General features: G+C 30.5%; 1 protein-coding gene across 15 annotated transcripts in view; it reads right to left on the minus strand.

The window, feature by feature from the left end:
• Window positions 1-13808, minus strand: part of LOC143227814 (uncharacterized) — a 22303-nt gene extending 8495 nt beyond the window's left edge. For 4 of the 15 annotated variants that reach the window (XR_013015066.1, XR_013015064.1, XR_013015058.1 and 1 more), the window contains exons 1-6: window positions 13255-13425; window positions 10922-11011; window positions 9990-10120; window positions 8998-9147; window positions 5589-5765; window positions 3217-3555 (exon numbers count right to left, since the gene is read on the minus strand). Coding sequence is in view for 1 of the 15 variants with exons in the window: in XM_076459078.1 (XP_076315193.1) it covers window positions 5591-5765; window positions 8998-9147; window positions 9990-10120; window positions 10922-10951 (486 nt within the window). In the remaining 14 variants the exon portion in view is untranslated. The other 11 variants (XR_013015069.1, XR_013015068.1, XR_013015059.1 and 8 more) reach the window with 10 other exon arrangements.
• Window positions 13809-14413: the final 605 nt, after the last annotated feature.

The raw sequence follows: 14413 nt of genomic DNA on the forward strand, positions 1-14413 counted from the left end.
GCAAATGTTTATTGTAGCAATAAATTAAATCACTGTCATTTTGTAGACTGGACTTGTGTTTTTTATTAAATAATCGAAAACATCCCGATCAACCATAGAACAAAATTCAACACTGATGTAGTTAGAATATTTTTGTGAATATCAAAATGTGTGCTGACTAAACTTTTAAAACGGATAATTCGATCATGAAGCGGAATCAAAACTTGATTAGAAATAATGAAACAAAATAAGGCGAACAGAAAGAGTTCGTTCGTTTGCTTTTGAATTTCGTGCAAACCAACTCAAGGGCTATCTGCGTTAGCTGTCCCTAATTTAGCAGTGTAAGACTAGAGGGAAGGCAGCTAGTCATCACCACCCACTGCCAACTATTTGGCTACTCTTTTACCAACGAATAGTAAGATTGACCGTCACATTATAACGTCCGTATGGCAGAAAGAGGCGAGCATGTTTGGTGCAACAGGGATTCGAACCCGCAACCCTAAGGTTACGAGTTGACGTCTTAAACCACCCTGCTATGCAGGGCAAACAGAGAAAGAAAAATTAAATTACCAACAAGGAAGAGTAAAAAAATAAATACTGAAAAAATAAAATAAGAAAAAGATTCAAAAATGTAAAAAACAACAAAAACATCTAAAAAGAAGAGCACGAAATTCAAATACATACATATGACCGAAAATGAAGGCAAAGAAAATTTTAGAAAAAAAATTTTTAGAGCAGGACCACGTCGATTTATTTATTAAAACATGTCAGTTATTTTTTTGTCAAACTTTTTTCTTTTGTTTATTCTATTTTTAAGGAAAGAGGCAATCGGTTTTTAGTATCTGAGAAGTTGTATTATTTTGAATTATTTAAATTTCATCGTTTTTAAAGATCTTAAGTCATGTGAAATTAGATTGATGCTGCATGAAAATACACACTTATCTCGATATTAAAATTTTTTCGTAAAAATACCAAGGCTATAGACTTCTATTAATAAGAACTTTGCTTTATACCAGCTTTCCCCATGATACAACAGATGCAAGCTTTCTGAGATGTTTATATGGTGCTTTTATCAAAGCCTCTTCAATGTCCAATAGAGGAAGTCCTTATTTGCATAAAAAATAAGTTAAATGATTATTGTGTGGTTCATCATTTTTGCATTGTCACCATTTTGAGTTTTCTGTTACAAAAGCACCTTTGATTCTACACAGCTTGAAGATGTTGTACATTCTTTTTTCTTTATTATATTCTACAAATAAGAGCCACACTTTTAGCAATGTCATCAACCACATTCAAATGTTAAACTACTTACAGTTCTTCCCTGTAGTCCTCTCAAAACTGCCATAATTTTGGGCCATAATCCAGAAATCAAAATGGGCTTTTAAGCCACCTGAATAAAAACTTATGCATTTTTGTAACAAAAGATTCAATTAACATGTCCTTAGATTCCCAATATTTAGTTTGATGCATTTTGAAGGTTCAAATAAGATAGACTTGAATATCAAATCCCATAAACATCAACACTTAAGAGCGTATAATGTCTTAGTCATCTGCTGTATATGATAGTGCTATAAAGTACACTCCATGAGGAGGAAATGCCACCACAAAGGTTATGGCCAGTTCAGAATGTTTGATCATCTTCAGTTGGGTGACCTGAAGTCAAACACTGTCCTTAACTATATTTATGGCTTTTGCTATTTCATCACAGTCAGTTGTAGTTTCATAACTGGAGTGGTCAATGTATTCTCAAGATTGCTGGAATCAACTGAAAATTAGAATATCTAGACCAAAGGAAAGTCCAATAGTCTTTGTAAACACAATAGGACAACCTTTAAATGATACGATGTTGGCATGTTAAATATCAGCGAAGATTCACTTTTCTCCAGAGCCATTAAAAGGTGTTTTCATACCAGCAGAAAACAACATTATGAGTTTGAATAAACCACCAGACATCAGATGTGTCGACATCTGGGATAAAGAGTGGGAAATATAAGAGCAAACAATTGCTCAGCTGAGGCCCAAGCTGGCAGATGATGCAAGGCATCCAGAGATATTAGCAGACTGTCATATTTTCTCTGTTTTAAGCATAATTAAGGTAATTCATTGTTACTATACAGCAACATATGCAATGTGTGTTTTGTGCATCACAGTGTGTAATACAAGAAAATATAGGACTAATTCATGGTATTTTTTGATGGAGAAATGATACTGAATGGGAACTGACTGAAATCTTATTACATGATAAAAGGATTAACTGTTGTTCCAAAGGCACATGTACCCATCTTCTATGACTGGTGTTGCTTACTGTTGCAAAACAAATTGTCTTAACTCAACGATTCACCAGTGTTCCACCAAATGTGCCATAGCACAAGCTTGAGCTCCTAGACATCAACTTTGGAACACTTAAAAGTTGGTTTATCAAGGTTCCAGGCACGATCAATGGCAGATAATTCACTTATTCTTTCCCTGCAAGATCACTGAGAAGCTTGCTATCTCAGTAGGATACAAGTGACAGTTGGCTGGAACTGTTCCTTTGAATTTTTGAGAAATTCTTTACAAAAGTGGTTTAGATCTTCAGATTGAAGAACTGTTGAAAACTGGCTTCTACACATCATGATCAAAACTGATCTGTGGCAGTAACAACAAATGTTGCCCTTCAGTCACTCAACTTGGTTCTATGCACACCTCCGACTAACCTGGGAGTCGTATTTTTTCTTGTCCTTATTGTAGCTGTAGAAGGTAACAATTGCTCCTCTATCCTCCAACCTCATCATCACTGCTGCAGGATGATTCCCAACAACTGGCAGTTTCATTCAGGTCTGCTGTTTCTGCTTTGGACACTATTTTCTGTCCACAATATCCAAATTTCATGCATTTAAGTAACTCCTAAATGTTAATGTAGATAAAATTAGGTGCAAACTACTTATACGTTGGAACAAGGAATGAGTGAGATGGTGTAAATCAAAATTTCAAAAATAAGGATGACTAACTACAACAAACTGAATTCACTTTATTACTATACATAAACTTTATAAATAAAAGAAAATCTGTGAGAGTTTTCTCCTTCTGAACTCAAGCTGATTGTTCTTAATAATATAACATTTAAACACTCTTACAGAATTTCTTTAAAGGTTCTGATAACTTCCAAAACAAAGTAAGACTAATTTTAGATTACAGTGACAGTAAACTAAAGATAATTATATGACCATAAAGCTGAAAACAATAAATGAGACTCACCTCATCACTAGTAGGTTTGCTGTCAGATGAAGCAGCAGCAGGATTTCCAATCCTGGATTCTTCCCCTCCTGACAGTTCTAAAGTCTGACCAGCATCACCACAAGCTGCTGTTTTAGTGCTTGAACCAGGTTCTGTAGTTAGTGAGGCAGCTGAAATGTTTGAAACTTCATCTCCTCCAGCAGTGTTGTCTGCACTGTCTACAGGATCTATTTTAGACTGTGGTGGCCCTCCACGAGATCCTCTGCGAGAAAGACCAGAACTACCTCTGAATCGAGGCCTACGAAATGGTTTTTTATCTTCTTTATTTCATTGGTTTTGTTGTTTCTCTGGTTCATTTTCCTTAACAATAAAATTGCAAAATTATCCACGTATCTCAAGAAATATAAAACTGACATGAAATTAAGTACATATTTATGTATAATTAAACACCACACTTGCACAAACTACATGTTACATTTATTTTGTGATAATACTACCTTTCTTCAATCTAGGTATTTAAAATAAGTTTGTCTTTAGGGCAAACTGGCAAGATTTGGCAAGTTCAACTGATTTAAACCCTATCCTTCCTATTCTTCAGTATTATTATTTTGTGTGTTTGCACCCTATTAACGTAGTGGTTGGGAATATGACCTACTATCATTCACAGAACACTTGGTACTTGTATAATAATAATAAAAAGTTGGGAATCTTGAATTAGTTCCTGGTCACTAAAATCTAAGTTTTTAAGAAACAAGTTACTTCCACTTGTCCTTGAATAAGCTGAGTACTTTACAAAAGCTTTGTAGATAACGTGACAAATGTTTAAACCTGGCACCATAAGTCAAAACAGCGCATCTTTGGTTGTATGGTATATAGAATGACGAAACATTGAACAGTACAGAAACAAAATACAAGTCAAAACATGTATGGGTGTGTTGGTAATTTTCTGTCATTAAATGTTTTGGAAATATGCTTAAAATAAATTATGACACATAAATTGATAAATATTAGTATCAAACAATTGAAAACACATACCTTGATCAGCTGGGTAAGGTAAGGTTTCAATCTTATAAACAAACTGTGCTCAGTAATGTTTTACTGTTTACATATTAGTTTAAAAGATAAATCTTCCTACTATATGCTTTTGAATTTCAAGTAATTTAAAATATTTATTTTTCCTATATTAGGCAGTAATTTTAATTATTTCCATAGTTATATCTTATATTTGGTGTTAGTTTCTTGTTTTATGTTCAAGTATACGCATATCTAGGCTTAGTAATTCTAAATGTGGCTATTTTACTTTTGATATAATACTAATTTTATTTCTTCTAATATAAATTACAACTGATGAATTATTTGTTTTCAATTGGTCTACATTTATGATTATCAATATAAATAATATGCTTGCATTTGTCTTTTTGGAACTTCTCTCACAAATTTTTCAATAAAATGCTACAAGTCTCATTTTTAGAAAGGCTTTCGTCTGAGAAGTTTGAATTACATATTTCCTTTCCCAATCACAATCACCTTACCTGATTTTTTGCTAAGTTATGTTGTTTAATATAATGCAAAAAAGGCAAGTATTATATTAAATACAATTGGTAGGGACTTTCTCAACCTATTTAGGTCTAAAATATACAGGTACAGTTCATATAAAACCATATACTTATTACATTGTGGACAAGCATTCAGATGTTTCTGACAAAAATCTGATGCATTGTCTTTATTACAACTTTATATTTACTTTACATTGAAATAATTTAGTTTCAGTTTATTTCCTACACTGCTATAAATACCTTCTAGCTATTTTTATTTATTTATTAGGTAAGGAATTAAACCTTCATTTTTGTGAGTTTTTGTTTTAACTAAAAACCATCTCATTCACTAAACACTCTTAACTGCTTCACAACTTACACTATTACATGTGTCACTTACTTAAGATGTAATTTTATTACATAAATAATCTATTGAAGATTCACTGACCGCATAAAATGTTTTCAAATAGACTAAGATTTATCTATATAACACAATCAGTGTTTTTTGCATATGTATATATAACACAATGCCTCAAGATAGTATAGCTTAAACACTGTGTATAAAAATGATAAAGAAAATTCAAACAAAGGTCATGAAAACTATCTCGGATGTTTTGCAGGTCTCAGTTAGTAACCTTATAATATTACAACATATTTTTCCCAATTTTATTTTTTTGGGGTACTTTATTGTTTCAGAAATTCTGTGAATTCATTATCAATCAGAAGTACAATATTAAACCTAGCTTTAATACAAAGCTTTCTAATGAACTATTACATCCTCTAAATGGAAAATGGATACAAAACTGAAAAATGTTTAGTGTGACAACATTATATTCATGAGGAAAACAACTTAAATACCTTCAAATCACCACCACTCTGACTACCTTCAGTGTCACTACGAACTTGCCGAGGTCTTCTGTTGTAAGAATTTCGTGAATAAAAACAACGAGTAAGACTGTTAGAATACTGGCCTTGTTCCTGTCCATGTTGTGGACTTCCACCTCCAGTGCTATCTTCATCAGTGTCATGTTTTTCCTTTGAAAAGAGCAAAACTTATCAAAGTCTAGCAATAATTACAGAAAGCTTATGAAATCTACAGTAATAATGGAGTGTGATTATAAGGGTTTAAAAAAAACCTTTTTGTCCTCATCACTTTGTGATTTGGTGTTTATAATACACATTGAACAAAAAGGTCTAAATGCATCACTTTTAGTTTTAAATATTTATATTGATATGTTCAAATAATGGTGGCACATACTTCTAGTTGAATTTACAGTTAGTTTATACAAACACGCTGTTGTGATACCATATCTGCAATCTATCAAGATAGTTTAACAATACACCAGTAAACTTTGTTACTACATTTTACTTTGGATCTCTTTACACTATTTCTTAATGTTATATAAAACCTGTTGTTTTTCTTACATATATTTTATTTCTTCTCTGAATTAATATCAGCATTTGAAATTAACTTGTATGATGAATTTAATCTCCCCTTGGTTTAACTATCAAATATTATAATAGTATTAAATATTATTAAAAGACAACACAACTGCTTCCACGTTTGCACTTAACAATAAAGATACAAAACAGGAAAAATTCAATATTTTGAAAACATGACAATGTAATTCTTTAAAGTCTTCATAAACAAAAGAATTAAAACAAATTATTCCACAAACAAACATTTCACAGGTCTATATTTACAGATCTAATGTCTGACTTTAGAACGTGAATGAAAAAATTATTAAAATAACTTGATTAAAAAAAGTTTAATTTGGAGTTGGTCAATGTGTCTGAAAACCACAGATCAACATAATAATCACGTATGTTTGTTATAACAACTTGTACAATTTACTAGTACAAGTACACTGACTTGTCACCTCTTCTGATAACATTATATGTCACTTAACAGTTAAGTTCATGTATCTTTGTGTTTACAATGACAATTCCCCACAGTAATAAGATTGCACTTTAAATCTGTGAGTGTTTACAAAATGATAAATAGACAATCCAACAAGTAATACAAGGGTTTAATCACTGGTCATCCTTTTGGGATGTTTGAAATTTAACATTATATAGGCATATAAAGTCATTACTTTTGCTCATGGTTATAAAATCTTATTTTCCTTTCAGCAAACTTATTCATCAACCAATAAACAGTATTTACTCACAAATGTTTAAATAATAGTTATTTTTAAAACATACAAGGATAAATACTTTTTAAAAACAACTAAAAAGACTGATTACTTTGTGTTAAGAAATTCTGTTTGTGTTTCATACTTACTAAGCCTCACCATCTTATTAATTCTTCCAAGGTGTGTGTGTGTGTGTGTGAACAAAGGAATTTGAAAACGCACCGTTTACTAACCAAACTATTTTCTTTTGCATGTTTTTACAGAAAATTACAATCATAAAAGTGGAAACCTTGAAGCTGAGGATTTTTTCTGTACCATTAGTAGAAGGATTGATGAATGTTAGCAAAGATCTCATGAAATGCACTCACAAGCAACACATTTCTCAAGTGATTTACAACTCATAATAATAGTTAGGCACAATTCAAAGGCCAATAAAAACAATAAAATTTAAGTAAATATACATGTATACTGTTATGATATTAAAGCTGCTTTAGATAAACAATTTCATAATACAATTTGAAGTCATTCTAGAAATAAAAAGGGTAATTTAGAAAGAAAAAAACGTTCAAAATTTATTTAGGTTTCAGAGATATTGTACTTAATTCTTGTTGAGGCTCTGTTGATCTGACAAACTATATGAACTATTTGTACTCTTTTAAAGTCTTCACAAAATGTGGCAGTCTTGATAAACATTACAAATCTTTCAGATTAAATAAAGTGAAGCATTCTTAATAATCTATAAAAACTTGTTCATGAATATACTATTTGTTTTGAATAATCCATGTACAATGTGATTTTCATGTAAAATTAAGAATACTTATCTTCATCACACAACTCTCAAATTTCTCTTGTGTAATCTCTAAAACATCTTAAATACATTTCAAATATTTGGTTTCAGTAAAATATACTATGTCATTTGTTCGCTTCTCTATTCTGACTCCATACAAGGGAGTCAATATGACCGACTTTAAGCACAAAAAAAGATAAAAATAAAGCTAAATTAGTCTTTCTTTCTAGAAAGACTCCAAATTGTAACATAAAACTATTCGTTTATCCTAAGTGGCTTTAAACCTCTAACAGTACTGTCTATATATAATTAAATATTGTTTTATTACATGTCTACTATCTGCACCACTACAAAGTTGTAAAACATTTAGGAACTTGCAGCTCATGTTATGCTATCAAATTATGTTACCCAAAAGCTGCATGTGTGCATTCCTCATGGAAATGTTTTATTGTATTACTACGTATTTTACATAAACTAAAAACTAACCTAGTAAAATTCTTATTTCTATATTTTAGTAACTTTTATAAGTGAAGAATAAACATGAAAACAAGAAATAAAGCACTTACCCATGTCTTCTTGTTTTTTTTGTTGATAACACTTAATATAATAGTGGTAGTAATGAAACAAATACTTTTTCTTTAATTAAATAATACACCAAAGAATGCTAATGAGCAAAAAATAAGACAATATCACAATTTGTCTGGCATTCTAAATATGTAATAAGAGCTGTTACAAGTTCATTCAAGCTATTCGTTATCTTTCCTCTGGGAACAAAGCTAAGAGAAATTAATGATTCTGCATTTGGAATATAACAAAATCATTGCTCCATATAAAAGATGAAAACCTTGACATTCCATCAGTAAATATCTAACAATTACATTCAAGAGAAAACCATTAATAAATAAATCTGAAAAGAGAAGATGCAACAGGTGGGTGTAGAAAGATCAGCCTGATTTTTCTATTTGATGTCTCTCTAACCAAACAAAACTGTGGTTTGTCTAACTAATGATATTTTATGATAAGTAATTCATGTCGAATTTTGCACTTAATGAAGGGATGATGGAAAAAATATATAAGATACAAAACAGTAAAAAACTAAGAACTTAAAACTTGTACATTACGAGATGGATTATCAGCCACAAGTTTATGTCATACCAATTGGTATAACCTAAATATCAGATTAAAAACATTAATTGTAAGTCACTAAAACATTATGATGTGCAGTGTGTGATGCCTGGGAGTTAAAGGAGTACTTTAGTCTAAAAATACATGATTGTTATGGCTTTGGTCCACTTTTACCAACTACTTTTTTTTGTATGCAAGTTTTCTAAAAACACTAACTCGCCTCATTAAGCTGTTCCTGTCGGTTTCCACGTGGAGGACCTCGAGGTCGACGAAAGTAACGTGGATAATAATGCTGCCTTCGTCTCCTGCGTTGGGGTTCATAGATTTCCTTACCTTCATTTTTCTGTTCTTGACTCCCATTAGAACGACTCTATAATATATTTTTTTCTATGTTTATATTGACTGAAAAAAATGAAATCATTAATTTATTAGACACAAAATTATATTTAACCCTTTTACTTACAGATCATTTACTAAATAAAAAGGATGGAACTTGAGGTTTTTACTTCATAGAAATTTAGAGCATTTTATTTGTTGAAGGTTGTATCTAACCTTCCTACTAACAACTGAAGACAGTGAAAGGCAGCAGGTGCTGGTATTGTGGGTTCACACACTAACTCTTAATCCATAACTGATTTTCCTTAGTTGCTAGTTTGCTTGGGATCTAGATTTTGTGTGATAGATAGAATATCCCCATTGAGTTTGGCTGCTATAGCTACAGACTATTTCTTACAAGTTTTAATGATAACTATAACTCATAATGAGAAAACTAATTTTGAGTTTTGAGTTTTTACATTTGTGATTTATATTAATTTCATGATTATTTAGTCATGATAGTCAAAAGAAAAATATCATCTACTCACATTTTTTAAAAATAATTGATATACTTTGTCAAATATTAATATAATATACAACAGATTAGTCATGGTTTTTTTATGATGTAACCAATTATATGATATATCTACTTTAAAACATTTCCTTAACATGTTAACTGCTGTAATAATCTACAGCAAATGCTAAGTTTTAGTGCAATACTGTTGTCTTCAATTTAAACAATAGCAATAATTAATCAAGAACGTTAGAACTAAAATAAAATATTTATTAAAACTATGGAAAAACTGCTAGGTAGTAGACTACTGAAGTCAATGCCCAATAACACAATTTCTTTACACATATTCAAAAATTTTATATTGAGAGAGTGAAATGCACTACTCTAGGAGGCCTTCTTCCAAATCTACGTCTTCTAAGAAATCTCCATAGAACCATCTCCTCCTATCAGGAGCATATTTGCTTCCTTCCACTGGTGCACCCTCCGGTCCAGTGACATAAGCAGCTTCATTCCCCTACATGAAAATAAAAAAAATACTTTTCTTCACTTATGCATTTTGTAAACAAACAAGATTTAATAAAAGATCCAGTTATATTCAGAAAATGGTTCCAAAGAATGAAATTTGGCTAAACATTTTAATGTATGTCTGATTCAGAAAATATTCTATGAAGACAGGGAAATACCTTATTAAAGTAACAGAATTAAAATGAATCGGTAGTAATAATTAACATTTTATATTAAATATACTGAATTATTTAACTGAATAAATCCTGAGAGCTTGAGATGTGGGAGCACTGAAAACAGACCTATTACTTATAAACAGTAAATGTTTCTACTTTACTAGATGGCTTCTATAACTAGCTAAGCTTTAATACCAAGTATCTTAAAACACAGTAGCATTACACTTTTAACACAAGCACATACTACAACACATGCTAACTTTTAGTAACTATTTATAAGCTGTAAAAAATCTTTACTACAAAAAGTTGCAACATGCTTTAAGATATGATGAGGAAAATACATCAACTAAAAATGAAACAGTTACTTTATAAATACATATTCAGAAACTACCGAAAATTCCAAAGTGCAAAACACAAAGTAGTTTCAAATAACATAAAGATTAACATTACATTTGAGAAGGTAAGGAAACTTAAAATGAAATTATTTCAATTCTTGCATTCAACATGTGCTATCTATCCATGTATCATAACTTCATAAAGTACACTAAAGTCTGGATAAACTGATTTTACAAAATAGATTCTTTAGCATTAAATGACAACAATAATTTAAGGTTACAGTGACAGTTATCACTTGCCTTTTCTCCCTCTACAACGCCAAATTCCATAGTTTCTCCATCACCTACACTTTGTAGGATTTTTTTGGGGTTGTTCTTAACAATGGCAGTCTAAAAAATTAAAATCCACAAAACTTTATATTTATTACAGTAAGAAAGTGATTTTCTAATGAGAAAAATTACAATACTGTTAGTAAAATGTTTCATTTTATTCTTAAAATCAATGCTCTAAATAGCCAATATGCAAAACATTTAAATCTGAACATCTGAAACAAGTTACAGTGTTACAGAGTTCTTTGCAATATACATAGATAGTAAGTTGAAATTAAAACCTTATTTCTGTTCCAGTTAAAAGAATACATCTTAACCCTCATTTGGAATAAAGCCTTACATTGTATAAACATTAGATTTTAATAAAATGCAAAAGTTACAACATTACTTTTAAGTCAAGTTTACATGCTGTAACATGAAATATGTTCCACTGCTTCAAACATTCTCTTCATAAAAAATATACATTAGAGGCATACAATCAATAGCCACAGGAAATTTTTAACAAGTAGCAAATTTGTCTTTCTTTATGCAAAAGTGTTGTTACAATAATAAAACTAATGTTATCCAACTAGATTGGTAATTACTTAGTACTTATTGGGTTTTAAAGTTTGTAAAGTTATAAAAATTAATAAAAGTATATATTTTGACTGCCTGAATAATATCTATATAAATAAAAAATTATCCAACAATTCTTTACACACAAACTAATGTCAGAGTTATTATGACAAAAGTTACCTTTCATCTTGCTGAATGTTGCTTACTGATGACATACATATAAAAACAATTTTGTTTTGATGAATATAAATATATCCTGCTACCCTTGGACCAGAAATAAAACAAAGTAAATTGTAAAACAACAAACACAAAAGAAAAGAAAGTATTGTTAAAGTCACACTTCAATGCATTGCAACATCCTTCAAAATATATACCACGAGTAAATCCAGTTTTGAGGAAGAAAATATTTGAAAAAGACCGCTACAATTAGTGCACTTTGTTACAAGTTATAAATTTCATAATAATATACTAATGAAGTAAGTAGTGATAGCTCCATTATAAAATTATAACTGCCAATTTCTGAACACAAAAACTTTTCTTAAAATGTTCTAACAGTCTTTTAAATGCATCTCACCTGGTGGACAGAGATGTCTTAATTTGTATCCACCCTGTTAATTTAAAAATAATTGTTTAATTCTCTTTTATGAATTACAAAAACTTTGGTTTTAATTCAATCCTAGAGAAACAGTATTTATTCAATATTATTGTAGATATATTTGCAAAATATTACCCAAGCTTTCTGTACACTTCTACACAACTTTTCAACAATATTCATTACAATTGAGACAATCAATGCACATATACAAAAAAATTAATGCCTATACTCGATTTAATTAAAAGTTGTTGAAAAATATAAATGACATATTGATTAAAATAAAAACATTTCATACATAAATATCTGCAATGCAAACAACTTGGCAGTCTTTATCTTTGCATGTATACAAAGAACCTAAACTTAAAGTCATTAAATAGTGTTCACAATTGTGTAATTCTTTCCTAAAAACTTAAAATGTTGGAATATTTAGTTACATAATTACTAGGCAAGTCTAGAAAAGAGTCCCAAATACACAAATTTCTTTAACATATTTCTGTATTATACTTGAACACCATCACTTCACTAATACCATTAAAAACAGTTCTCACAATACGGAACCTTTTAATAATAAATATGCATTAGGGTTGAATAAATTAAATATGAAGCTAATATATGAACACAAAAGCAAATATTAAATAGCTTGAAAATATCTGTAATAACTCAAACTACTTGAAGTCGTGGAATTTATCAAAAGCTTTGGACAGTTACTAAACAGTGTATGTTAAGATAATAAAACAAGGCAAGTTTATCCTGCCATAATGATATAGTTTTGCATGTAATAAATTTCAGTTCATTCTCGACTGTTAGATAACATTAAATATTTTTATTTAAAAATGAAGCTAAAGAGCAATTAGAATATAAATACAAAAACTAAGTAACAAATCAAACAAAATTGGTGATAATTTAACACTTCAATAATTTTCATAAAGTACTACATACAGTAATTAGAAAAATGATACATGTAAATTAATACCACTTATATGGCTGGATAAAAATGAATAAACATATTAAAGATTTAGAGGTTCCTTGGTTTTGCCAAATAGTATAAAATAAAAATAACCAAGGGCGGTGGTAAGGGGACTGCTAGGACTAAAGCTACTCCAAACAGTGCATTTGTTTTTGTTGTAGCCCTCGCACTTAAAACGATGCTCACTTTAAATTGAAACTTAAGAATACAGTCTGTGTGTCCACAAGATGTACAACTCACTCCCTCAGATTGCAGTCGAATTCGTTGTAGTCCTTCTCATCGGAAAGAAGTTGGTGTCACTCCTAAAAATAAAGCCTTTCTAAATATCAACTACAAGTGGTTTAACCAGCTCACAACGCTTACCAGGATTGCTGTGTTATTTGCATATAAAACCAGTTCTAACACTCGATGACCAAAACACTTATTATGGTTATACTGGGAAGAAGGGGGAGCAACAATAAATTCCCAAAGATAAACAAATCAGACTTGTTGGTTTGTTTTGAATTTCGCACAATGTTACTCGAGGGCTATCTGCGCTAGCCGTCCTTAATTTAGCCGTGTAAGATTAGAGGGAAGGCAGCTAGTCATCACCACCCACTGCCAACTTTTGGGCTACTATTTTATTAACGAATAGCAGGATTCACCGTCACATTATAATGCCCCCACGGCTGAAATGGAAAGCATGTTTGGTGTGATGGGGATTCGAACTAGGGAATCTCAGATTACGAGTGAAGTGCCTTATGTACATGGCCATGCCGGGCCGTGAGATTGTTAAGAGCTTAATCTCGCACGTGTTTAAACTGGGATAAGGACAAAGTCTCACCCAGATTTTTTTTGTAGTCTACTTTTTTATTCATTTTTTATTACATTTTGAAGACATCTTGAAAGTTTGCTTGCATGCAATTTTAAGTCTGTTTGTTTCAAAGTGAGAATCTAATTAATTAGGTAATTTGGTAATTATGAAGTTCATTTTTTAAGATTAGAAATTACACATTGTTGCAAAAGAAGTCTTTACTTTGTTGCACAGAATTTTTGTCTCATTAGAAAGAAATGGTTCTATTTTAATGATACAATTTTCAAGCACATTTTTCAGTCGAATACAAGAATCTAAAAATCTTCAAAATATGGTTAAAAAATACAAAAGAGAATTATACGAGAAACAAAACAGTTTTGTCTGAACACAAAACAAAAATTACCTTTCAAATAATGTAAAGAAAACTTAGAGTAATTATCCACAGGTGAAACATCGTTCAAAACATTACTTTAATATTTTAAAAAATGAAAGACATTTTGGTGGTCGACTTCATTTGATTACCACATTCAAGTATAATAGTTAAAATTGTTC

Source organism: Tachypleus tridentatus, chromosome 10 (assembly GCF_004210375.1).
Source record: "Tachypleus tridentatus isolate NWPU-2018 chromosome 10, ASM421037v1, whole genome shotgun sequence".
In the NCBI taxonomy this organism is placed as follows: Eukaryota; Metazoa; Arthropoda; class Merostomata; order Xiphosura; family Limulidae; genus Tachypleus; species Tachypleus tridentatus.